Here is a 24,907-nt window from a genome sequence, read left to right as displayed (position 1 = left end):
GGGTGCGTGTGTGTGTGTGTGTGTGTGTGTGAGTGAGAGAGAGAGAGAGAATGGGGTGTGGGGGTTGCTTTAGGGGTATTGATGACGCAATTTCCCCTGAGGGGTGGACCTCCCATCTGTGAGCGGAATAGACAGGATTTGGCCAAAAAAAAAAGAAAGAAAGAAAGGGAGAGTGAACGAGAGGAACTATATGGGACAAGGAGGAGATATCGAAGCAAGAGAGCAGATGGTAAATTAAGTTTCAAGAAAATGTTAAGCATTTTCACATTTTTCGTGAAATTGTATTGAGCCTGATCCCAAGCCATTTCTTCACATATATATGCATCTTTGATCAGAATATGGGCAATCTGAACCTTTTGTTGTCTTCATTTTGCTGTGTCAGCTCTCCAGAACTGCAGATAATATCAAGAAAATATACAAAGACCAAAATCATTGTTTGCTCTCTCGGAATACATAAGTATAGTTTAGTATTCATTCTTAGGAATTGTTCTTGAAGCTTCTTATTAACCAATAGGTGCAATTAATGAGTATAAAAGCAAAACGTCAAGTCTGTTGTTTTAATGTTAGATGTGTCCATGATCAGTATACATCAAACTGGAGGCTAAAATGCTGATCCGTGCCTTCTTCTGTAAATCTGACCCCTGTGCACCTTTGTGCTGGATATTGTGGAAAACAAATCCTGGCTAGGGGTGGATGTTGGAATGGGTGTGGTCAGCCATGTGGTCCCATGGCTGACAGTTGACTGCCTAACCCCACCCTGTGTAGAGCTCTGGAGGATGGTCTGCTCTGTTTGTGCCTGTATCCTAGAGGAGAACGGGGGGGGGGGGGGGGGGGGGGGGTCAGATGGTGAAGCAGGCCACCAGATGCTCTCCTCACCGTCTTTTTCTCTGGCTCTGGAGGCTGCAGCAGGAAGAGAGACACTCATGACTCACAAAGGGCTAAACCATGTCATTATTCAGCATTTAGTTCTTTTTTTTTTAACCTAGTCTCTCCATCCTGGCACATGGATAACATGAGGTGATCCACCTCTGTCTTTATCCCGTCTTGTCCATGCCAGGAACAATCCACTTTTTGTAATCATTTGTCTTTCTGAGAGTATTCATAGTATTGTTCGTCTGCTTCCTAGCACAGAAACAAAAGATAAGTACTGATAATGGCCAATTTATGTGCTCCTCCCCATCATTACTCTTTCTGCCCATCTGTGCTCCTCTCTGTTGGGTTACACCAGGAAGAGTGCTTTTCATGCATAGATTTTTTTTTTTTTTCATAAATTGAGATTTTTAACTCACAATAGCTGATTTCCTTTTGGCAGTGAAAACAAACTGTGAACCCAACAATTACTATTATCACCTTTTAAGTTGATATTGCTCATCATACAGTTGCCTATTTAGACATCAAGCAGACACAGAGCAACATTAGCATTCATATGAAGTTGTGTTTCTGGCCACCTGGCAAATCTAAGTCCACTATTCATTCCCTCTTTTTGGTCTCCATAACTCCTGAGGGAAATATCTGGCTCTTTAGCTTCTAAATGCTCCACTTGTGCTTAGCATCTTGTGGCAAAGTATGTCTGTCTGCTGATTGGTGCTGAGCAGCAGTAGTGGACAGTGGGTTTATCAGAGCTTTTTTTTTTTTTTTTTTTTTGCTAAAAACAGATGCCTGCTGCTGAAAACGCCTCTTTGAGAGCGGTGTGACTGAACCAGAACAGTAAAGCTGCAGGCTGGAAAACAAAACCAGTCAGCTGAAAGAAGCTCTAAAGCTCCGTCAACCTGAGGTGAACTGTGGGTGATAATTCTCTGTGGCTTCATCACTACAAGCGACACCTTTTACATTACACATAGTCATTTGGTGTATTGTTGCTATGAAAAAAAAAATTGATTATATGTGCTTTAAGGAGCTTATTTCAGCTGCTGGAAGTGTTTGCCCATAGGAAGCCTTAAGTTAGCATCAGCTGTGTGCTGCTCCTGATTGCTGTGTCACTAAATTAAGTGTGGGTGATGGCAGGTCTCCATGGCGACTTAGAGAAATTGACAGTTGAGGGAGAAATTGATAAATGAGTCTGTATTATGAATGCAAGTCTGTGTGTGCATTAGCTCACACAGCAGAGCTGGCCGCGATGATGCAATCACTTGGCACAGTGCAAGTGCTCTACCCTTCCAAGATAAGTCATTGTATCAGCTCTAATGCAGCCTGCCACCGCGGGGTACACTTTCACACAAACACAGTCCACTGCTGCAAACACATTTATTAAACACATTCATCAGATTACTTGCTCTTTTTAAAATAAATTGCCACATGCACATTTTCTTTTCACTTTTTTATGAGTGATATATCATTGAAAACGTATGCGTATAGTTTCAGCCTCTCTCTCTTCACTACTTTTTTGATCTTTCTGCTGATATTTTTCCTCATATGATTGATTGGATATTTCCGGCAGCTTGCTGGTTCAAAAATGTGACAAAAAAATGTGACATTTCACAGTGTATGAGATCACAGTCATACACAGGTCATGAGGATGACTGAAGAGTGAAGTAAACAGAGGAAAGCTGTTTTCAGCCAACTCCCTTTTCTCTTTTCCTAGACTCTTTTCTGACCCAGTTTTCCTCCGTTCTTTTCCATTGTTTTCACCAACTTTCTTCCCATTTCACCCCTTAATGCTTGGACATTTTGAATCCTCTAAATAATACCGCGCCCTGTTTCATGGAAACATTGGGAGAATCAGGTCCTTTTGGAGTCTCATTATCTGTGTGTGTGTGTGTGTGTATGTGTGTGTGTGTGTGTGTGTGTGTGTGTGTGTGTGTGTGTGTGTGTGTGTGTCTGCTGTGAGGGTGTGTTTCCCAAAACCAATAAACAAACTGTTTAATGGGATTCCCGGAACAGCAGTAAGTGTAATGACATGCCGATATCCATGCTCGGAGCGATGCTTATGCGGTGCATGTTTTGGCATAGAAATGTGTCGAAAATAGATGTGCAGATATTAACACATGCCATTTACTGCCATTTAACTATGTGTTAAATGCTGGTCTTTTTCTGAATGACAGCGCAACATGTTAACTTGGTTATTTGTATTGTTCTTTAGTAGTTTTAGGCTTTAACTGATGGTAAAACATGCTATCTATATAGCTTTTAAGTGAAACCAGAGGGAACACACAATAAAACATGTAAAACTACCAGTGATAAGGCTGACTTTAAACAGGTCTGCAATTTGAGGTTGCAGGTCCGTTTTGAACTCCCTATGTCACTTCCCCTCTCCCCCGGGGCACAGAGGAAGTCGGAGCAGATGTGTTAAACTAACGGACACTTTGACAACACTGCCAGTCTGTGACTGGCTCTACCCCCTGCTTCCGGTATTAACAGAAGCCGCCTTTGATGTACAAAGCACGTGTGTGCAGCCCCTGACGCAGCCCCTGATTACAGCCACAAGCTGTTCTGCCCACCTTTGCCATCTCACATGCACAAACACTGTCACCATGTCCTGCCTGTGCCACCAAATGTCCTGTGACTGGCGTGTCCTAACAACATTACAGCCACTGATGTAGTCATTTATGAAAATGAATGTTAAATAAACAAACTTGGCCCTAAACCTGTCTCTCTTAGGTTGATTATTTTTTAAATGTATTTATTGTATACATAGATCTTAAGATTTGTGTTTAAAGGGTTACTAATCTGAGATTAGAAGGGATTACTCACTACCATGACTATGAAAAAGTAGTATTTTCATTTGTTACCATATTCCATTCTATTCATCAAGAGTATTTATTAAGCGGCATTTCTCTCTTTGTTCTGCAGCATGTAGCCACAAACCATGTTTATATCAGGCTTCTTTGTTATGTAACTGACATGGTTTAGTTTCTGGGATGCAAGAATGTCGACCTCTAGTGGTTCCTTCAAGTCATTACGGCAGTCCTCTGCGTGTAATGTTTTGATTCTGAGGACACGCTCCCCCACCACCACCTTTTGTGTCTAGCACGTGCAGTGTAATGATTCTTTGGAACGAGTACAGGCTGACCAGCCTGATCAAGCTTCAAAACAGCAGTCTATTATTAGTCTGTTATCAGTCACAGACAAGAGAGACTGATAACCAGGCAACACCTTAAAAGCACAGGCATTTGAGTGTATGGTTGTTTATAAATCGTTCATTCCTCAGACTGTGGTATAAAGACAAGACTTGAATCTAATACTGACATAAACATACTCCGCTAATTTTGTAATTTTGTAATCTACTATTATACCAATTTACTGATATTTTAAAACAGACCTGCCAAGACCCTGCCAAGTATGTACACATAGTACTGTTATTCAACAAGATAAAAAAAAAAAAACGTATAGTTCCATAAAGGAACAACTGAGGATATTTAGTCATCTGTGAATAATCTGTTTCTTAAACAGCAGAGAAAATTTGCTTATAAACTCTTCTGCGTCCAGAGATGTGCATTGAAAGTGAGTGGGAGAGAGTAGGTGAGGGAGGGAGCAGTGAGAGTGTATGTGTGCATGTGTGTGTGTTGGGGAGAGAGAGAGAGAGAGAGAGCGCATAGCTATAAAACAGACTTTGAACTCCAACCAGCTCAGTAGCAGACAGCTGTGCAGAACAAAGCACCTCTCCTACGTGAGGCTCTGCAACACACTGATAAACAGGACAGCGATTTTTAACAGCTTTTCCTGGAAACTAAATTCCCAATCAAAATAGCAGAGATGACGACAATGTTCAGATACCCCGTTTTTCCTCATCTGCAGGGTGAGTTAAACCATGATTGAATTTTGTGTATTTATAATAATAAGTAAAAGTGGAGTACTGAGCTGTTTCAGTCTTAGTACATATATATGTGTATGTACATGTATATATGTTAATGTAGGAGTTAGAAATGTTTCGTAAAACACACCTTTCTGGTCAAATATTATTCTGTTCTCATTATAGTTGGTCAGATCTCCAGATAAATCTGTTTCAGAACGTGTGCGCCATCAATTCAAATGCAAGTAGGATTTTCATTGAGCAAAGCAGTCTAGTAAAAAGTAGCACTTAGCTGCCATAAAAGTTATTTTACTGTGGTGTTACTGCATTCAGTCTGCCCTTAATATGGGGTATTGATAAAAACTTGCTGTAAATCCCAGTTATTTCTTGGTTTTATAATGGCTTGATACAGATGATGGTGGTTTTCCACAAATGCATTGATTTATATTTATAAAAATGGCAAAATAATGTTTTTACAGCTGCTGTAATACAAACATTTCTGGCTAATACTTTCTTCACTTTAAATGTCCAAAGGTTTTGTGCCCGCATCTGGAGGTCATGAGTAGAAATTGCTTTATTCATGGGGTTGTGAACAACAATAGTCTGAGCCTTTGGGCTAGTTTTGTATCAGCAGCGTCTGACATTTACATAACTATGTGTTTGAAAAACAATTACATGTAGCTCTGTGCTGTCCTGATTCATGGTTTCATTATTTTGCATATGGTTTTTATATCACCTGACAGGAGGATGAAATGTGTGTGTTCACTCAGTGAGGAACAATTATGTAATTCCAGTGCTGAGTCTCTCCATCACTATAGAGACCATTCCGAAACTCTGAGCTTAGGGCAGAGAATCAGGGAAACGCTCATATCAGGGTTGGAAAGGAGTGCAATTTCAGGGAAATGATAGGTCCAAGAAAAATGTTTGGCTTCGTTACACACTGAGATTTCTGTTTCCACAGAGACAAATAAATGTCTATGTTTGCTGCATCCATAGTATGTTTCATATTAGTATTTATGAATGTTGTTCACTGTTGCTGTTAATGAAAATTAAGGTGTTTTTCTGTTGTTTCTGTCAACTCAGATCCGTGTGACCCTGGTCTGTCGCTGTCACCAGGGAGGAGTGTCATGGCGGAGCCAGACTATCTGGAGGGAGACTGTGATGAGCTCATCAAACCCAAGAAGCTGATCAACCCAGTCAAGAACTCCCGTAACCACCAGGACCTGCACCGGGAGCTGCTCATGAACCAGAAGAGGTCAGGAGACAGGAAAACATACTTCTTCGGTCTCTCTATCTCTTGATGGCTCATTTGTATGTCTTTTCTATCTGTTCGCTGATAAACACACCTGGTAATTCCCAGCTTACTTTTAAGGAAGAGATTCTAATTTTACAATTAGCCACTCACAGTTTTATCAAGGTTTATGGAACATAAACAAAACCAGAGCAGTGTTAAACAAGCATGGCTGGATTCCAAGCCTGTGATTGGGACAATAATGAAGCAGATAAGTCACTTTTTCCCACGTGCAGCAAGTGATTGGACAGATAATGATACTGTCTGTTGCTGTCCAACATCATCATTTCCTTGTTTGTTTATGGCAACAGTATCAAGTGTGCCCCTAAACAGGTTAGACAGGGGAAAACACTACAGTGTCCAGATCCAGGCTAATTTAGTTTAACTTCTACTCATGTGGGGATGAGTTAATACAGTAACTGCTACTTTCTTGTAATTGATTTGAAAGTATCCATGCAGACTGTGCTGATGCTTCTGCAGTGTGTCACTTCAGTGCACTGGTTCCTCCAACCTCCAGCAGCAGTATTATGCAAAACTTAAGATATAAAACTTTCATAGAAGCTATTATATAAAACCTCAAGTGCATTAGTGTGTCAAAAATTGGTTATGTAAAGGTCATACAGTGCAGGATAAACCTGGACTGGCCGCTTATATTAATACTAGATCATACAACAGAGAAGTCTAGTCTAGTTAGTGTGTGTGTCTGTGTGTATAAATGCACATGCATACTGAGGCCTGTGATCGCCCTTTTGACACTAGATGTTTGTATTTTATCTCACCATACAGCGCCAGCAGCTTTGTGCCCACGCTATAAATAGATACGTAAACACACATGCTGATGACAGCTGTTACATCACAGCAGTGATGCTCCGTCTTAAATGTGTCAAAGCTTTTGTAGTGATGCAGGGAAGGCATTATTGGATGATCGGAAAGAGGACAGAAGTCCATGGAAAATTGATAACAGTGTTAGAAAAACTTTTTTTTTCCATTCCAAATGCTGCAGAATATTGTTCCTAGTTGTCCAGACAGAGTGTCTAGTTGAAGTCTGTAGAATTAATCTAGTGGGCCCTTTAAGGTATGAACCTGTTTTGATTGGGCTTTCTATCGTACACTGAAAATATGGAAAGCTTGCCTGGATTAGTCACAGTGATGAGAGTGGGGAGGGGTGGGTGGGTGGATCTCTGCATGCATGGATGGATGGATGGATGGCTGTATGAAGAAGGGAGAAAAAAAAAACGTGTTATGTAATCCAGATTATAAAACAGTCTCTATCTGAGGGCCTTTTGCTGCCGTTGCTACCTTAGCTGTAATGACCCTTCCCACACACACACACACACACACACACGCACACACAGAAGAATTTCAGAAATTCAGCCACTAAGACTGGGGAAGCATTTGAGCAGATGGAGGTATTGATGTGCGGGATTTGAACACACATTCCTCCCCGTCTGCTAGAGGGCGTGCACTCATAGGAGGGGTCGTGGATAGGAGGGTCAGTGGTTATGTAAACGTTGCCCACAGTGAAAGGGGAGTAGAGGAAGCATCTTTATAGCCCTTGTCTTATTGCTTTCAGTGACCTTGACCCTCCTCCCTCCCTGTACCAATTAGCCTGACCCCATCACATCTTTTAAACTGTGCTCTGCTTCAGCTCGCTAAGTGCTTTCATGAGACCCTCACTGTCAGGAAAACCAGGGTATTTAAACGCAGCAGTGGCTTTAGGTAACATAGTGACTTGTTGTAAATTAACTCCCACTCCTTCTTGGAACATCGTGGACCCGGTTATGTAATCTTCAGGATTTAATAATGCATTTAATTAAGGCACTGTTGTTGCTAAACTGCAGTCAGGTAGGCACGCAGTGTTTTCTTTGAAGAACTGACGCAGCCCTTGCAGAGTCATGGCTAAAAGGAAAATCCGTAGAGGAGAGTCAAGTAATATGGATAAGATGGTTTATAAATTTAATTAATTAAGAGCATAGAGACTGAATTTTTGACGAAGGATTGCCAATGACCTTTTTCTGTCTTTTTTTTTTTTCTTGTGTGGCACTTTATTGTGCCTCCTAATCCTTTGCAGGCTTTGCTGTTTATTGGTTTTTGCATTTTCTTGCTGACTCAAACCCATCTCTGTTCCCCTCTGTCCTAAGTACTTCTGCTTCCCAAGTCTCATCCTTAGCCCCCACCCTTCTCTCTTGTAATTTGGAGAAGTTTGGAGTATTACATAACAATTGGTATTTTTTGCTCTTCCTCACACTTTACTAAGATGTCCCTGTCCTCTTTTTGATTTTTTTTGGTACACAAACACATGCAGTTGCGTAACAATCCCACTGGCTCCCAATGACTTATCACCCCCCAAGACAGCTTTATATAAGGAATGTGTTTGTAAATTGTTTTTGAATTTTTGGGTTGACAGTTGAGGATTGTTTTTCAGTTCTTAGAAAAAGAAAAGAAATGGAACACAGGCACATGGTTTCAGATCATTTTTCCAAAGTCAGTTCCAGTGCTGGCAATCGTCATGTACACAGATTGTTAAATGTGGAACGATCTGTGTTTGGCTCAAAATCAAAACTTTCCTGAAACACGATTGAAATGTTTAATCCAGAACATCTAATACAGATCTGCATGTCAAATTTGAATGAGGTCACAGTCATCATCTGTTACGCATTAATTTGAATGCCAGTCTCCCTCTGAGTGGGGCTCTTTGGTGTGATTAGCATGCGTTGCCGCAGGTTGTTCAATAAGCTTTATTTTAGTAACATGCTGTGTTTCACTTATTGATTCTGCACAGGGGTCTGGCTCCTCAAAACAAGCCTGAGCTCCAGAAAGTTCTGGAGAAAAGAAAGAGGGAGCAAGTTCTTAAGGCTCAGAAGGAGGAGCAGGAGGCCCACAAGAAGAGGAGTGACCTGGAGATAGAGCTCATGAAAAGACAACAGAAACTAGAGCAGGTAAATGATTGAAAGAATTCATATAAATTGTCACTTTAGCACTTAGAATGATGTTCTGTGTTACTGTATCTGACCACAAGAGAAAACAAAGATTAAAGGTCCCCGCTTCTTTTAGTCCCTGAATGCATGCCGTACATGTTGCTATCAACAGATCAGCCTCTATAATTTTGCCAATGTCTGTATTTCTGCAGCTGGAGCTAGAGCAACAGAAAATTGAGGAGGAACAGGAAAACACCCCTGAGTTTGTGAAGATGAAAGGCAACCTGCGCAGGACCAAGCAGGAGACTGATGGGGAGGAACGAACCACCTAAGAACCAGCAGGGGTGTCTGGGTCTGGCTGATTGTGTGTGTGAGCACAGAGACGTCGGGAGTGTGTGTACAAAAGAGAGTGTTGTCTGTGGTGCACGCTGGTGACTTGACAGTGGTCCGAGATGAACTTCCTGGCTTTCCCAACCTAGCTGTTCCTTCCTGCAGTGAGGAGAGAGACTTTACAGACTAAAGACCCCCCCTCTGTCTGCCTGCCACGGACCGCCAGTACTCACCTCTGCTCTTCACACCCACCCAGCAGCACACAGCACCCCCATCCTGCAGGAGGGACCTAATACAGACATGTTACATGTTACACGCCTTTTCAACGAGGCCGAGCAAGCTTCAGATGAGCTCTGATGGAGAAACAAAACCAACCAAAACAACCAAACACATACAGGAGTTTTCATCCCTTCTGTTTCACTCCTCTCTCCACAGCAAGCTGTTGTTTCTCTTTACTGTTATCGATGTTGTTATCGTTGTTGTTATTGTTCTTTTTTTCTTTCTTTTTTTTTCTTCCTCATCTTCAGAATCAAATAAGGAAAAGTGGACACTGGATGGACTCTTGAAGCTGTGTAATGTAAAAGCCAAACAAATGTGCTTTTGTTATTTATGTTTGTAGCTTTTAGCCCAGGTATAGGGGAGGACACTTTTAGTCGTTCTGTATTTTAGTTGTTTTACAGTATAGTTTATGAAGCCAGAACAGGACAAAGGGAGTGTATGGTTGTGTGAAACACTCAAGTTTGCTTTGTTATTTTTTATTTTATTTTATTTTATTTTATTTTATTTTAAACATGCCATTTCCTCAGCTAATGCAATTTTGAGCAATAGTAGAACTCCCAGGCATGAGAGTGACATTTTCTTTATATATTCTGTTGTTTTGTATGAATAAAAGTGTTACTTAATAAATAATTTAAGTTTTTGTTTTAGGTTGGTCAATGAGAATAAGCAATGAGCCCTGTCTGATCAGTCCTTGTGTGCTTCGGTAAAGAGTATAATTGAAAGTGTACACTTGGAGGCCACCTGTCATCTTGGGATGTCTGCACGGCTCCTGAAACAACTCTGATAAGCATCCTGGATCATCCTGGAATGTCTTGGAATTTCAGAATTTTGTTTTTATTTACAGTGGAGCCCTTAGATGAACAGACGGGTCGTTTAAATCAGTAAATCTGAACTAAAGTGGGTGTTAACTGCAAAACTATTTAACTAGCATGTGTAGCCAGCACCACATACAAATTCCAAAATGGTTACACAATGTGAGAAACTGAGATTGCTTTGGATGTTAAAGTGCACGTTAATCACACAAAATAATATTCTGGGTCTAAAATTTTGATTTATGGGTCTCTAAGAGGCGATAGCTATTATTATCATGGGAAGAAGCAGTTTAAAACAACATAACCCTGTGTTCCTCGCCAGAATCTTTTAAATAAACATAATTTTAACACGTTCCATTTCTTTTTCTTTATTTGGTGTGCTGCTAGACTCAGTGGACCTCTTATCCAGCCAATAGCAGGCTTTATTTTCCAAATGGAACATGATGCAAAAATAACAGCAAAGCAGTGGGCCGATCAAACAGTCATCACTTTGATAAGCCCAGTTGATTCAGTCTGGAGCTGATGTTGATTTTGTTCACAGACCGCAACAGTCAGATGTCTAGACATAGGGCAGTATTTGGAACAGAAACGGGATCTCAGCTGGTTTACAGAAATGGAAAGTGGCATAATACATTTGGCATGACCTAGAATACAGCAAGGTAATCAGGCAATAAATATATATATATATATATATATATATATATATATATGTGTGTGTGTGTGTGTGTGTGTGTGTATTATTAATAGTGTCTTGGCATTGTTGGCAGTGATTTGGGCTTTAATGTGGGTGGAGGAGCTTAAAGAGCAACAAAATTTCAGAATCAGTGACTATTACTTTGAAGAGTAGTACATCAAAAGTTTGCACAATATCTTTGATAAGATGATTTTTAATGAGAAAATAGGGCTATTTAGTTGCTCTAATAATATGGGTTTCCGGTCTCTCTGGAGTCACTGCCAAAAAAAAAAAAAACTCAAGGCCAAACTCTATTTTTAAAAAGAAAACCTAGAATTTGAGGTTTTGATGGGTAAAGCACAATATTATGGTGGCCTATCATTAAAAAATGAACTCAGGATGGCAAGATGGTTGAAACACCAGCAAGAAAAAATAGGAAGGCATTATTTCAAAATAAAGCATTGGTTCAAAACCGGAATTTTAATAATCCAGAGCTGTTAAGAGATTTAGGCACTGTGATAAACGTCTTCATTTTGGAAATGACTTGTGAACAACGAAGTACACAAGTAACAAAAGAAACGCCAAAGGTACACATATAGGCAAACATTTTAATTTTAATTTCAGGTGAACTTTATTGGAAATGTATTGATAATCATCCGTTTTTTTTGTGAATGTGGCTGTTCAGTGGATGATCCGATCTGTCCGATCCAAAACATTTGATCTAAAACATGATACCCACCTTGCTGCATGGCAACAGCCAACTCAGTTTATTTTTGTTGTATCGACAATGTTATCCTGATCAGTGGAGGGCAGTAAAGCGCCACCGGTGCCTCTGATATCCACGAAGAAGAGCCCCATGTTCTCATCATTAAGCGACAAACATGGCTGCCTGTGGGCTGTTCCGCTCCCTGTCTTCCAACTTTTCTACAGTTTTGCCTTTACTTACCCGCTCGGCGCCGCTTTCTCCTTTAAGGCTGGCATCGAAACCTTATTTTCGGAGAACACTAGCCTCCTCCAGCCGATTATTAGCAGGTATGCCCCCCTTTGTGAATGTGTTGTAGTGTCGCGCATATTAGCTTAACATTTTCGGTAGCTGTTGGTTAGCATTAGCTATAGAGTAAAGGACATGGGAGCAGAGGACGCTGCAGCATGTCAGGGGTTTCCTCCTGGTTTTCATACTGACCGGGGATTTTTTTTTAAAAAAACAAAAAACGTAAAAGTTTAGTGGGGAGATCTGTGTGTTCTGAGTCTGTTGTATTGTTTTGCAGCACTTAAATTCACAGACAAGCACGAATGGATTCGAGTAGAAGACGACGGGATTGGGACTGTCGGTATCAGCAACTTCGCGCAAGTAAGTCCCCTGGCCAGAAGCTTACACACAAACGTGACAGCACAAGCGCACATACTAAGTAAATGTTTGTGCTATAACCTTTGACCTTGCTTTCTGCCACTCACAGGAGGCTCTGGGAGATGTTGTTTACTGTGGTCTGCCAGAGGTGGGGACACAGCTGGCGCAGCAAGGTATGAAGCTGTGGACACTGCCGGGAAATACTGACAAGTTTTCAACTGTGAAAAGCCCTCCTCAACATACTAATGATCATTTTATTATTTTTATCTCATTTTATTTCTGTCAGTATAGTTGCTTTATATATGGCAGCAAGATAGCTACAGTCAGCTTGCTTATAATGTAGGACTGCAACTAACAATTGTTATTTTTTGATTAATCTGCTGATTATTTAATCGATTAGTTGTTTAGTAAATCAAATGTCAAAAAATTCCCATCACAACTCCACAGAGCCAGATGGGATGTCTTAAGATGTCTTGTTTTGTTCAACCAAAAGTCCAAATACCCAGAAATATTTAGTCTACAATGAAGTATGACAAAGAAGAGCAGGAAAATCTCTCATTTGAAAGGCTGTAATCAGAGAATGTTTGGCATTACGTCACTGTTTTTGCTTGAAAATGGACTAAGACAATTGATTTTCAACTGTTTTTTAAACAACTTGGCAATATTCACCCCTGCCTTCTGCCTAGTTGCCATTCTTCTGACATGGCTTAACTTTGACATAAATGCATTTGTTTCTAACCTTTAATGCCACAGATGAGTTTGGAGCTCTGGAAAGTGTAAAGGCAGCCAGTGAGCTCTATTCCCCTTTGACTGGAGAAGTTGTAGAGGTCAATACACGACTGGCAGACAACCCTGGTCTGGTCAACAAATCCTGCTACAAAGATGGTAAGCACACATGTAAAAATACATTGTCTAATCCCCTTAGATCCTTCACCGGTCTTTGTTTAGACAGTTCTAAACACTGTTAGTGCAGTTATCCTTTGACTGGTGTACATCTTGTACATGGTAAGGACATGAAGCTCATCTTGGCTAATTAAAATGAATCGTCTCTTTAATTAATTAACCTGTATGTCTGTACCAGTGGTTTTGCACTTTTTTTGTTTTTCCTACCTCCCAGACAGCAACTAGGTTTTATTACAATGACAAATATGGAAATCCACAAAGAGGCTTGAAACTTGATAACTTGATGATCAATGTATAGTTATTCACCACTCTGAACATTATCTCCTTTTGCTGTTGTCAGAATTACATTATCATTGCATTGTGCATGTAAATTTGACAACAGTAAAGGCAAACATAAAATTCACTGTGATGGATTACCTAACCCATGCCTAAAGTTTGTTTTCACACTGTAATTGATAAAAAAAAAAGAACACCAATGGCCGCCTGGAAAAGACTGCTTTGGTGATGTTAAACATATGTGACTTAAGATAAAAGGGATACATATGCAAAAACATTGGCATGGTCCTTGACTCTCAGCTTAACCTGATTCTACTATTACATTTAGGTTGGCTGATGAAGATGACCATTGGCAACCCTGCTGAGCTTGATGCTCTGATGGACGAAGCAGCCTATGAGAGATACATCCGCTCCATTGAGGACTAACCTTACACCTCCTAATAAGTGCTATGTACCCTCTCTCCTTTTCAAACACCACTGGCAGGGAGATGCACTAGATGTGCCTGTGTCAGGAACAACACTATGCTTAGCATCCACCAGCAGAGCTCAAGAGCTCTAGTTTGCTGACCTGCCAGTGTTGTAGAGCTGTGAACATTAGGAATCCTTTATCTACTGTTAAAGACTGACTTTAGGGGACCTGCCAGTCTGCACTCACTGAACTCAACTGAGTGTTGAGTTCTTATAGCCTCAAAGCCCCAAACAGAAGACACTGAGACTCACAGTCAATAAAACATTTTCCAATCATTTCTGTCAAACATAAACTTGAATTTCTAGGATGTTGTTAGATGTTAAAAAGCACTTTGGTCTTCATGGTATTATTAATTATGTTGGTCTACATTGCATGTATGACAGCTACTGTAGACATGGGACCTGTATGATAGAAAATAAACATTTCCTTACACATTTTTTTGCCTCTCATTTTTTATTTCCCTAAGTTAAAATAATTACAACTTGACCTATAATTTCTATCAATGTAACTGCACATCTTTGGCATTACACAGGTAATGAACAGGTGATATTCTTGACACTGTGTCAGGGCATCACATCATATAAAATATTTGTATTTGTTAATTTGCATTACTTAAGCTTTTCTTTGTATTTACTTGTTTAATGTTAGGCAACATTTCCTGCCTCAAGTTAGAACTCATACAAATGTATATAAAAAGGTAGCTAAAAAAAAATTCAGAACACAAGATTGGAAACCAACACCACCTCCAATTTAACTGGAGACTTTTGACACACACATGAGATCCCAGCTTTTCTGATGCTGTTTACATCAGCTTACAAACTGGAATAGGCATATTCTTTTAAGAATGATCTAGTAAGAAACATTGTTCCCCATGTTCCTTTCTCCCCTTGTTCTCACACTTAACAATGTACAGTATATGAATAGTTACGTGAAACACCTCAGATTTCCATGATAAAAAGTAGCCCTACAAGAAAGGAAGCTGCACCAAAATATTAACCAACTTGGACCAATGTTTTTGACAGAGGCAAGAATAATATCATTGCTCATTACCTGAGATTATACTGAAAACTCAATTTACAAAATTTTAAGAGCATTTTGCAACCCTCTCACAAACGTTCTCAGTGTCTTGCACTTAAAACCTATTTTCTATAATATTTTTACATTTGCATTTTAAGACCAGTAACTGGTTTCTTAAAGTTTTTTTTTTGGGGGGGGCTTTTTATGCATTTATTTTGATAGTATAGTGGAGAGAGACAGGAAACAGGGAGGCAGAGAGGGGGAATGACATGCAGCGAAAGGCCGTCCGATGCGGGATTCGAACCGGGGCCAACTGCAGCGAGGACTATAGCCTCTACACATGGGGCGCCTGCTTAGATACACGACGCCCCCAGTAACTGGTTTCTTTATACCTGTAAACTTAAAGTCTTAATGTCCTGGTCACCTGAGTGAAGTGACAGCCCCACCAGGCACTATAGAGAACCTGTCCTTGGCTGTTGGCGTTCGTCTGGCCCTGCCCCGAGGGGCTGCAGGCTGAGGGAGTCCCTCCATTCTGCGATAATCCTTTTCCAGCCTCTCCTTGCGCTGCGCTCCCTCATACATCACACTGGCAGTAAAGTCTCTCTCGTTAAGGAAGGCAATGGTCTCATCCCTTTTGCGGCTCACATACCCCTTTAGAACAGCATTGTAGGGATTTGAGGCAGCGTCTGCATCGGGATCTTCTAGCTGGTGTTTGAATTCCATGCGGGTGATAACAGGCAACAGGAACTGCTTCCCTTCTGCCACCACACCACCATTGCTGTGTGATAAGCCCAGGGCCTCTGAAACAAGGCGTGGGGGCAGAGGCACCAAGTCACAGCCTGTGCGCTTGTCCACATAATGTCCAAACTCTTTCCGCACCACAGCTACATCTTGCAGAGACTGGCTCCGTCGCTCCTCTAGATCTGTAATTATTCGATCAGGATATGTCTGGCCAAACACCACACCTAAACAGTGAGGATTGCAAGGAAAGGAGATTTCTGTGTCATGGTTTGAAAAAGTTGTAGTTTTTTTGAATGACAAACTAATTTCAGAGAAAAAGTCAATAGGTGACCACACAGCCACTTTCCTCACCTGCACGTCGAAGCATAGATGCAGGACATTTCCAAGGTTTATGAATAAGCTCATCAGGCAGATCCGCAAGTTCAGGACACCATTTCCTAACATAGCTGCCGTAGGGGTCACAGGTCATTGCTGCATCGACAGGGTGCATGACAAAGTTCCAGTGGTCCAGACCACACATGCCCCCATTCTGCCACATCATAGCATCTATGGCAACATCTGCATCCACTAGGGTGTCCTGTAAATGTCAGATACAGTCAGTAAGTAGTACTTATCGTACTGTATGTTGCTATACATGATATCTATATGAGTGCATTCTGTGCCTGTATATGTGAATGTCTCACCTGGAACCAGCGGTAGCCTTCCTGCCAGGGCAGATGGAGGTATGCTATGAGGAAAGATGCCACCACATGTCTCATGTAGTTGTTCATCCAGCCTGTCAGCCACAGCTGCCTCATAGCTGCATCCACCAGAGGGTACCCTGTTTGACCACGCTGCCAGGCTTTCAGGTGGCCACGATCACTGCTCCACCGCAGAGCCTGCAAAAACCAGTAGATGAATAACGCTTTAAACGAGTGTTAAATGGGCTTTTAATGACTTAGGAGGAAAGTTAAGCGTACATTGCATTTATGTGTAACGCTCAAATGTTTATTTGTTATCACATAAATGCAATGTACCTTTACTCTTTAGTCTGTAGCCAATTTCTACCTTGTATGGAGGTCTGAGAGATTCCCAGGGGAGGTCAGGAAACAGTGTTAGCTGCCAATAGGCCAAATCTCTCCAGGCCAGTTTGCGTTGGAACTTTGGGGGTCGACAGCGTGCCCCTTTGGCATCCCACAATAGCCAGCGTGGGCTGAGCTGACCAAAGTGAAGGTAGGGAGATAGACAGCTGGTGTTCGGAGCATCCGCCCTTCCTGACTCTTTTTCATACCTATAAACACCTAGGAAACATGGAAGTAATCATAGGTGACTGGTACTGTTAAATGAATGCTATGCTTCTTAACATTACTACAAGCACAATGTATGATCTTTAAAATGTGCATGCAAAGTGTCTCACCATCATGGAGAAAGGCCTCTAGCTGTGCTTGTGCTCCTTCTTCACTGAAATCCCAGGACTTGCGAATGTTTGCTGCCCAGTCAATCTGAATGCAAAAATGAACACACGAAAATATTAAGGACTGCAGGACTCGTAATTGTATTCTGGGGTTTAGCTCGGCTCTTGAGGACTGCTCTGCTGTAGTTACTGACTGTTGTGCCATCCTTCCTGCGGGGCATGCGTGCCAGCCCGAGAGTGTCCAGAGAGACACCCTGAGGCCAGTGAGCGGGAGTGGGGAGAGATGCTGGAGAGTCAAGAGGAACCCCTAAGGCAGATCCTGGGTTCTGTCTACAGCAACTCATGAAGTGAGACACTGAACCTATTCCTACATCACAGAAGAAACAAACAGAAGTTCAGCAAAAACGGCCATATTGCAATTCAGCTTGGATTGCTACACACGATCCAAGCTTTAAACACAAATATTTAAGAAAGCCCAATGCACCATGTTCACCTTATTGTGACTAACCTCTGAGTCCCACACCCTCCGTGCTGACAGAGTAAGGGTCTCTGAGACAGTAAGAATGGAACATCCTGCATTCAACACCATCTTTCTGCAGATCTGACACCACCACATCGTCCCTCTCCTTCAGCCAGGGCTCACACAGCGCATTGGCCAAGACTGTTCTCGCCCCAGTCTTCTTTATCAGCTCCTTAAGGGTACACAGAGAAGATCCCACACCATCCCCACCTCCATCTGCCTTGAGGAAGATGAGGTGGCTGCCAATGGACTCCAGAGACGAACAGAAATGAGACAAAGCTTGATGAAGCCAGTATTTACCTGTAAAAAGAATAGAAAGTATGATTGCCAACAGTTTACAAAACGGTAATTTGGTGACAAATATATGGAGACGGCAGTCACTACAATAAAGTGCCATACTTAGAAGGGCAGTGATGTGAACTTACAAGCTCCCCCCACAGCCACAGTAATCCCAGGTCCCTCCTCTTCTTCAGGGCTCCAGATGAAGACAGGTATGACAGGTGCCCCAACCTCCAATGAGCCAATGAGAGCAGGATTGTCGCACAGTCGCAAATCCCTCCTAAACCACAGCAGTACTGGTTGCGGTGCTGACGGAGAGCAGGGCAAACCTACAACCTGCTGGCCGCCCGCTTTACGCCGCTGTCGCCTGTTCTTAGAGCGTTTTGGTTTCCCCGACTGATTCAAATCTCCCTCTTTTGTCATTTGGCCACCTTCTATAACCAACTCTTGTTTGGAAAATGAGGCAGATGGTTTGGAGACAGACTCAGTTTGACTTGTCCCTGGTGTCCATTTATTATATTTGTCAACATGTGTGCTTTTCTGAGGCTCAGTCTCTCGGGTTGTCTGTGGTGGGCACACCATGCCCCAGGGTCCACTTTGTGCTGAGTGGGAGTTTTTTTTCCTGCCAGCTACATCTGCTAATTGGGTGTGGCTGCTTCCCTGAGGCTGAGATACTGAGGTCAGTTGAACAGAGCTGCTTTGATTCGGTCTGTCTTTAGGCTGCTGAAGTCGGGACTCTTGGCTGGGGGCTGACATCTGGTGATCTTTCATTTCCAGTACAGAGAGAGCCAATGCAACTTCCAGTTCATCATCTTCAGTCTGTGATTGAATTAGAAGAACCCATTATTAGTACTGTTAAAATAACCGCTTAGTTGTTGGGTCAGAGGTGACAAATTTCATGTGCAATATTTGCAATTACATGTGCAAATAGTAACAGTTCAAGTGTAAGACATCAAGTTTTTGTGTTTAAAAATATCTTCATTCTACCCTTTTCTACCCCTTAGATTAAAAACTGTACTACGTTTAGTGAGGCATCTTTTACAATACATAGGTTCTTGGGTATCTTCAGTTTGTTAATGCATTTTTGATGGTTAAGACCCTACATACCTTTGGTAAAACCCCACAGGTGTTTTCACTTATTTGAGCTGATTAGACCTCTTCTCAGGACTTTGTGGATGCGTACAGACATCTCTCTGACTCCCTCTTTGTTTTGGTTTTGTTGCCATCTTTATTAGTGCTAAATTTCTAATATAATAACAATTATACTGACACTTAATATTTTTGTTTGTTTATTTTACGAATACTTAGTATTAATGTCCTCAAGTAATTCTTTGCAGAGCTAAAACACCTTTTTGATTACACATATTGGTATTGGTTTTATATATATATATATATTGATATTGTTATAAGTTATTTCTTTGTGTTTCACTTTAATTAGAGATATAAATACAATACTTTACACTATAGTAACAATACATTATTATTGTGACATAGGTTACTAGTGTAAGAGTCAAATTAAAAAAATGTCAGCACATGCATTAACTTTTAGTTCATTTGGGTACCACACAATGTCACCAAGACTGTGGGGCAGCTGCTACCAGCACAGGAGCTAACAAGAGCTTACCTGACAGAGAGCCAGGTACAGCGACGGACTGACTGTCAAACACATTAGCATATTTAATAAGGCAGAGGTTTGCTATTTTCCTCTGGAAACAGGCAGAAAAACAAAAGTAGCTCAAATTCCAGTGTAAGTGTTAATTAAATTTAAGAGGTACGGGAAGATGGATCCAACGAGATGTCCACATTTCTCTATTTCTGTTAAGGCCAAGGTAAGTTAACTACATCGCTGTTTGGTAACACGTTAGCCATGACAACTGCGCTTCACAGTTTAGCTAATTTGGATTTTTATGTTTGTTTTTTCGCCTCTTGCAGTGGTCAAGACCCGCTAACCGCAGCTCAAAGGGGTAAGTTTTTTTTTTAATCATTTAAATCTGTTGGTGCTTCTTTTCTTTCAGATGCGTTTTCATTTGTAACTTTGAACCTCTTTGCAAATCAACGTTTTAAGTCTACTTACGTTCAACAAACACTCACTGACCACAGAGAAATATTCCTGGTAGATGCCAGTGAGGGTGGAGTACATGGAGCAGTTGGCCGTGGACAAGGGCCGGATGAGGGACGGGAACTGTGAACGGGTCTCCTGGTGCCCCAGGACGGACAGACACATCGCAAAGAAACCCTCAGGATCCTCTCGACCCACCAGCACTTCTCTCAGCAATTTTCTCACCAAGGTTTTACTGTCTTCAGCACCACCCGCTGAAGGAGGCATCTTCAAATGAAAGGTGACGATATATATTATAAGTAAAATGTTATAAAAGTTACCTACTAATAGTGTAGTACACCGTTTAAGGCTCTGTCATCCACACGTCCTGAACCTACCCTCTACCGGTTACCAAACAGCTGATTTTGAGTTACACAAGCCATGTGTCTGTGTTTTGTAACCTGCAAAGCTAAAGGCTTGTAATGGGTCAATCTCACCAGTAGAGGGCATACAAGTCTAATAAATAAGAGACATGTAGGGAGGCTAGTGAACTCCATGGGTGCTTTAACTGCTTTTCGTATCTGAGTAACAGTTGTTCAGATTTCTTCAATTTAGCATTAAGATTGAGAGATGTGGATATAATAAATGCTGTAGGAATTTCAGTTTTGTGTTATACACCTATCTCTCTCTCTCTGCTTCTACAATATATTCACTTCTCTATCAAATCATACCCATCAACTAAAATGTTTCATGACAGGGGTCCCCACAAGCTAAATCCAATCAAATAGAGATCCTTGGTTCAATTTGACCTGATGTAAAAATGGTGGGGGGGACATCGCTCCTAAGATAATCAGTTGTCTCATTTTTACATAGCCTTCATCTTGACAGGAATGTGGTCCTTTTCAAGTGCACCCTGTGATGTGAGACTGAAAAACAAAGCCAGGGAGACAGTGTACCCAGCAGTGAATTTTAATCATAGTCTATATTCACTTTGAAAGAGGTTGCTAAGTAATAGATTTTTTCTAATGACACCATGCTTTTCGATGTATACGGCATGGAACAATGATTTGTGACACCTGTGGCCCAAACTCTAAAATGGTTTATACAGTTGGTGTTATTGGTCTTATTTTGTTGCTAAAATATTCTCAAGCATTCATCTAAAATCTAACTCAGGGCTTCATGTACAGGAACACACAGTCTCAATTATTCAGACTTTACGTGAGAAGCGGTCAGAGAGTATGGAGGGAAGATGTGTTGAGAGCTGTGGTATGTGGAGAGAGCTAGACAGAAAGTGAGGGAGAGAGAGAAAGAGATTGAGAGAGAGAGAGAATCAATAGTGTTTAGACAGAGAAGTGGAGTCTAAGTGTGTGATCAATAGAGAGCAGAGAGGAGAGATTAGCTGCTTTTCTCTCTCAAACTAACACTGACAAATTGGTGAATTGGTGTATCGGCCCTTGGGCTAAACGGATTGACCTGCTGTTTCCATGTTCTACCGTGTACTGTCAATAAAGATCTGTGTTCACTGTGGCTCTCAATGAAGAGAGTGAATGAAGCATCGGAAGAGAGAAAGAGGGAACATAAGGAAGCGAAATGGAGAAGTAGAGAGGGGGAAAAGCAAAGTGCAGCTCAGGTGCCAATGTTGCCTCGATCCTCACAAAATGTCCACACCTCTGTCTCATTAACAAATACGTGCGCTCACATGTGCATCTTCGTGCACACTGTTATAAAACCATAATAACGTCTCCAGGAAAATTAATGGAAAGACAGATTAAAAACTAAGTGAGGAGAAACGGGCCACTGGTGTAGCTATTTGCAACTCATAAATCATTCTGACACACCCACGCGCATGTAGACACGTGCATAGACACACACACACACACACACACACACACACACACACACACACACACATACACATACTGTAATTAACCACAGGCTATTTACTCTCTCCTGCTGTAAATTAGACATGCAGACACAGTTATTACATTAGGGGGATCTGCCATGCAGAATACTAACAGGAGGAGGAGGGCACATACGTACACACAACAACCCACTCATACAAACATAAACACACACACGTACATGTACACAAGAAAGAGGGTATGGAAGAATCATAGACTGACGGGAGTGAAAATGAAGCTGCAGCACAGAGAATAGGGGCCCCCAGCTCTTTGTTCCCTGCTGCATTTCATTATCTGAAACGCCAGCCAACGCACACGACACACACACTCACACACACACAACGCACCTCCCCCTTCCCTAAAGCTGTCTGCCTCCACTCCATGCACACAGCACAAAAAGAGAGGAAAATAGAGATACTGCGTCAGTGCCATTCACTGGCATCTGGACTCGGTCATGACAAGCATGTCTGCATGGTCATCCTGAGCTGATTAGCCGGTCCAGAAGCCGCTCTGAGTTGAACAGTTCCCCTCAACCTGCCTCGACAGAAAGCAATAGCCCATAAATTCTATTTTAAGCAGAACAATAGGTGATGAGGACTTGATTAAAGCAGGTATTGATACTCTGTCTTGGGTGGCTTGTCTCCATTTAGTTCGTCTGAAGTTTTTTTCTTTTTTTCTGGCAGTCCACCTCTTTCTGTTTATGTGTGTGTGTATGTGTCCTCTGGTTCCCCCTACCTCCCTCACCCCTCTATGTCCCTCTTTTTTCCCACGGTGATCGATAGCTCATTACAATCATTGACTGCAGCTCATCAGCACCTGTTAAGGTCTGGAGAGAAAGGGAGAAGGTGCATGTGCGTCACAGAGTGTTTTGTGTGATGCGAGCCTATAGATAAATATAAAAGATTAGTCTAGGATGAGTCAGAGTTGAAGTTTGACATTTGAATGGTTATTTTCCGATTCACATTCATTGCTGCAGGTGTCTAGTTTGTCGCCGCTTTATGGTCCATGGTCTTGGGGAACATCTTATTATGCAACTCACGTGGGTACCACGGTTTGTTGCTATGGTGATTGCCAAGGGAGCCAGAGTATTATAGGTGTTTATCCTAGACAGGAGCAAGGCTACTCACCGTCTATCAGGACACGCTTCAATTTACCACACAGTTTGGACCACACATAAAGATCAACACAGCCACAGAGGGACAAAGGGAAAACACAGTACACAACACAGCCAGTTGTTGACGTGATTTCGTGGATAGACTATTCACTATTCATATTCCTGGAAGAAAGACCTTGTTCAAACACTCAGTAGTTTGTTTAATGCGTCACTGTGGGGTTTGTTATTTGAGAGGACAGACTGTGAGCAGAAAGAAGCAAACAGAGAAAAAGAGAGAGACTATTAGAAACTACAAACCATGGTTAAAGGCAATGAAAAGTGTGTAAAAAAAGACACAAAACAAAAGAGACAATGGTGAGACCTCAAGAAGTCCTCCATGGATTTGTTCACGGGATGTGGTCTAAGAAAAGAGGAAAATTGGCGTAAGAGTGTAAAGTTTGAAGGAAAAAGGGATATAAATAGAGTGATTACAATGGAGGACTGAAAAGAGAACAAGTCTCTCAACCATGCATAAATTACACACATCATTTACATATTCATTATGTTTTGTGTACTAATGAGAGTATTTGCTTAATAGCTCCACCACCACTGGCAGCTTTTGTTTGACGTGAGAGATTTAGAGAGGAGAAAAAACAGAAAAACAAGGGAGTAAGGGTCATCTTGGTGAAGTGGGCGAGGTCAATGACACACAATCGATTTTACTGATAATCAGATCAATCGTATTGCTGTATAGTAGTCGTGTGAACAAGCACAACCTGCACAGGGCTCTTAGAGATGTGAAACAAAGCACACATGATGGGGGGTTGGTAAAAGTTAATTAAAACAACACAGGCTTTCTCCAAACTCAGGGCTCTCTTCGTCTTTCTCTTCTTGTCTCGGTGGAATAAGTAACTGCTGCAGTAATTACCTACAGGGCAGTCACTCAGAGCATTCCTTCAGGTGCCAAAAAAGTCTCCCAAATGACAACAAAGACCAGCGGTTTGCGGTGTGCATTTAAGAAATGAAAACTTGTATATGCGTCGATTGAGTAATATTATGGATATACACAAACGCAGCATTTGATACAAACACAGTGTAAATGATTCAGAAAGTGGATGAATGAAATGAGGGGAAGAGAGAGGGATGTAAATGTAAAGACCGGGGGAAGGGCAACGGAGGGATGAGCTACAAATGAGAGCGATGGCGGTGGCAGGTTGGCACAGTGCCATCCAGTCAGGACTTGAGCGGGGGCGGGCATGGGCATGGGCGAAGGGGCGAGGAGAATAAGAATGGAAGAGGAAGAGAAACAGACCTCCATACTGCTGCCATAGTGCCACCTTGGCACAGGCACAATGGGGCGAAACAAACAGCAGAACGGGCGGAGAAAATGAAGATACAGAAAATATCAGAGGACTGCGAAGCATAGAAGTCAGCAAGATGCCAGCAGACAGAGGATGACTCAGATGTAGATGGATGAAGGGAAGCAGGGAAGGATGTTGAAGAGGAAAATGGAGAATACTACGAAACTCTAAGGTGTAATTTCTGGTGAACATTGATCATATGAAGAAAAACGGCGGCAAAAATCCTACATTCTATCCATTTTCAGACTTTTCTTTCTGTCTATGCCAGTCACTGCGTGCCAGCCGGCGGGCACTGTGCCAGCCTGCAGTCATGGCGTACCCGAAGCGATCAAGGCGGTCGGCATAGAACTGTCTTAGTCGAAGACAGGAGGACTCACCTCTAAGGATTTGCTGCTAATCACCGTTTGTTTGCTTGGACAAAGCCAAGAAGAGGTGCCCAGGCAACGGTTGCCAGCGATTCTGTGATGGCATCTTTTCAGTGGCAGCAAGGGCACGGGGAGAAAGATGGCACACTGCCAAGCCAACATAACACATAC

The 24,907-nt window shown here is 41.8% G+C and overlaps 3 protein-coding genes across 5 annotated transcripts in view; 2 read left to right on the top strand and 1 right to left on the bottom strand.

The window, feature by feature from the left end:
- fam107b (family with sequence similarity 107 member B) overlaps positions 1 to 10,714 on the top strand; it is a 24,370-nt gene extending 13,656 nt beyond the window's left edge. For 2 of the 3 annotated variants that reach the window (XM_023403969.2, XM_023403971.2), the window contains exons 2-4: positions 5,813 to 5,984; positions 8,803 to 8,959; positions 9,151 to 10,714. In XM_023403969.2, coding sequence (XP_023259737.1) covers positions 5,857 to 5,984; positions 8,803 to 8,959; positions 9,151 to 9,270 — 405 coding nt within the window. In that variant the 5' untranslated portion in view covers positions 5,813 to 5,856 and the 3' untranslated portion in view covers positions 9,271 to 10,714. Of the gene's footprint in view, positions 1 to 4,571; positions 4,736 to 5,812; positions 5,985 to 8,802; positions 8,960 to 9,150 lie in introns of those variants that run through there. The other variant, XM_023403970.2, reaches the window with a different exon arrangement.
- Positions 10,715 to 11,891: 1,177 nt separating this feature from the next.
- On the top strand, positions 11,892 to 14,462 carry LOC111653315 (glycine cleavage system H protein, mitochondrial-like). Its single transcript, XM_023403847.2, has 5 exons — positions 11,892 to 12,064; positions 12,301 to 12,383; positions 12,490 to 12,553; positions 13,134 to 13,265; positions 13,888 to 14,462. Exons 1-5 carry the CDS (start codon positions 11,914 to 11,916, stop codon positions 13,983 to 13,985), a joined length of 528 nt encoding a protein of 175 aa, XP_023259615.1. The 5' UTR covers positions 11,892 to 11,913; the 3' UTR covers positions 13,986 to 14,462.
- Positions 14,463 to 14,468: 6 nt separating this feature from the next.
- Positions 14,469 to 20,429, bottom strand: LOC111653326 (uncharacterized). Its single transcript, XM_023403868.2, has 9 exons — positions 20,053 to 20,429; positions 18,125 to 18,797; positions 17,688 to 17,999; positions 17,374 to 17,546; positions 17,183 to 17,267; positions 16,834 to 17,066; positions 16,470 to 16,664; positions 16,138 to 16,363; positions 14,469 to 16,010 (listed from the first exon to the last, which is right to left on the bottom strand). The coding sequence occupies exons 1-9, from the start codon at positions 20,302 to 20,304 to the stop codon at positions 15,466 to 15,468; spliced, it is 2,694 nt and encodes an 897-aa protein (XP_023259636.1). The 5' UTR covers positions 20,305 to 20,429; the 3' UTR covers positions 14,469 to 15,465.
- Positions 20,430 to 24,907: the final 4,478 nt, after the last annotated feature.

This window comes from Seriola lalandi, unplaced genomic scaffold (genome assembly GCF_002814215.2).
Source record: "Seriola lalandi dorsalis isolate HSWRI2012SDOR001 ecotype SW California unplaced genomic scaffold, Sedor1 jcf7180002054188, whole genome shotgun sequence".
In the NCBI taxonomy this organism is placed as follows: Eukaryota; Metazoa; Chordata; class Actinopteri; order Carangiformes; family Carangidae; genus Seriola; species Seriola lalandi.
The sequence above is the reverse complement of the archived record's forward strand: the minus strand, read 5'-3'. Positions and strand labels throughout refer to the sequence as shown.

Bases quoted from the DNA above. Each gene is read 5' to 3' on its own strand.
- LOC111653315 (XM_023403847.2), top strand. From the start codon at position 11,914: ATGGCTGCCTGTGGGCTGTTCCGCTCCCTGTCTTCCAACTTTTCTACA. The intron at 12,065-12,300 runs GTATGCCCCCCT...ATTGTTTTGCAG, and splicing joins CTCCAGCCGATTATTAGCAG to CACTTAAATTCACAGACAAG. The intron at 13,266-13,887 runs GTAAGCACACAT...TATTACATTTAG, and splicing joins CAAATCCTGCTACAAAGATG to GTTGGCTGATGAAGATGACC.
- LOC111653326 (XM_023403868.2), bottom strand. From the start codon at position 20,304: ATGCCTCCTTCAGCGGGTGGTGCTGAAGACAGTAAAACCTTGGTGAGA. The intron at 17,268-17,373 runs GTCAGTAACTAC...TTTTGCATTCAG, and splicing joins GCAGGAAGGATGGCACAACA to ATTGACTGGGCAGCAAACAT. The intron at 16,011-16,137 runs GTGAGGAAAGTG...CTCACTGTTTAG, and splicing joins ATCTATGCTTCGACGTGCAG to GTGTGGTGTTTGGCCAGACA.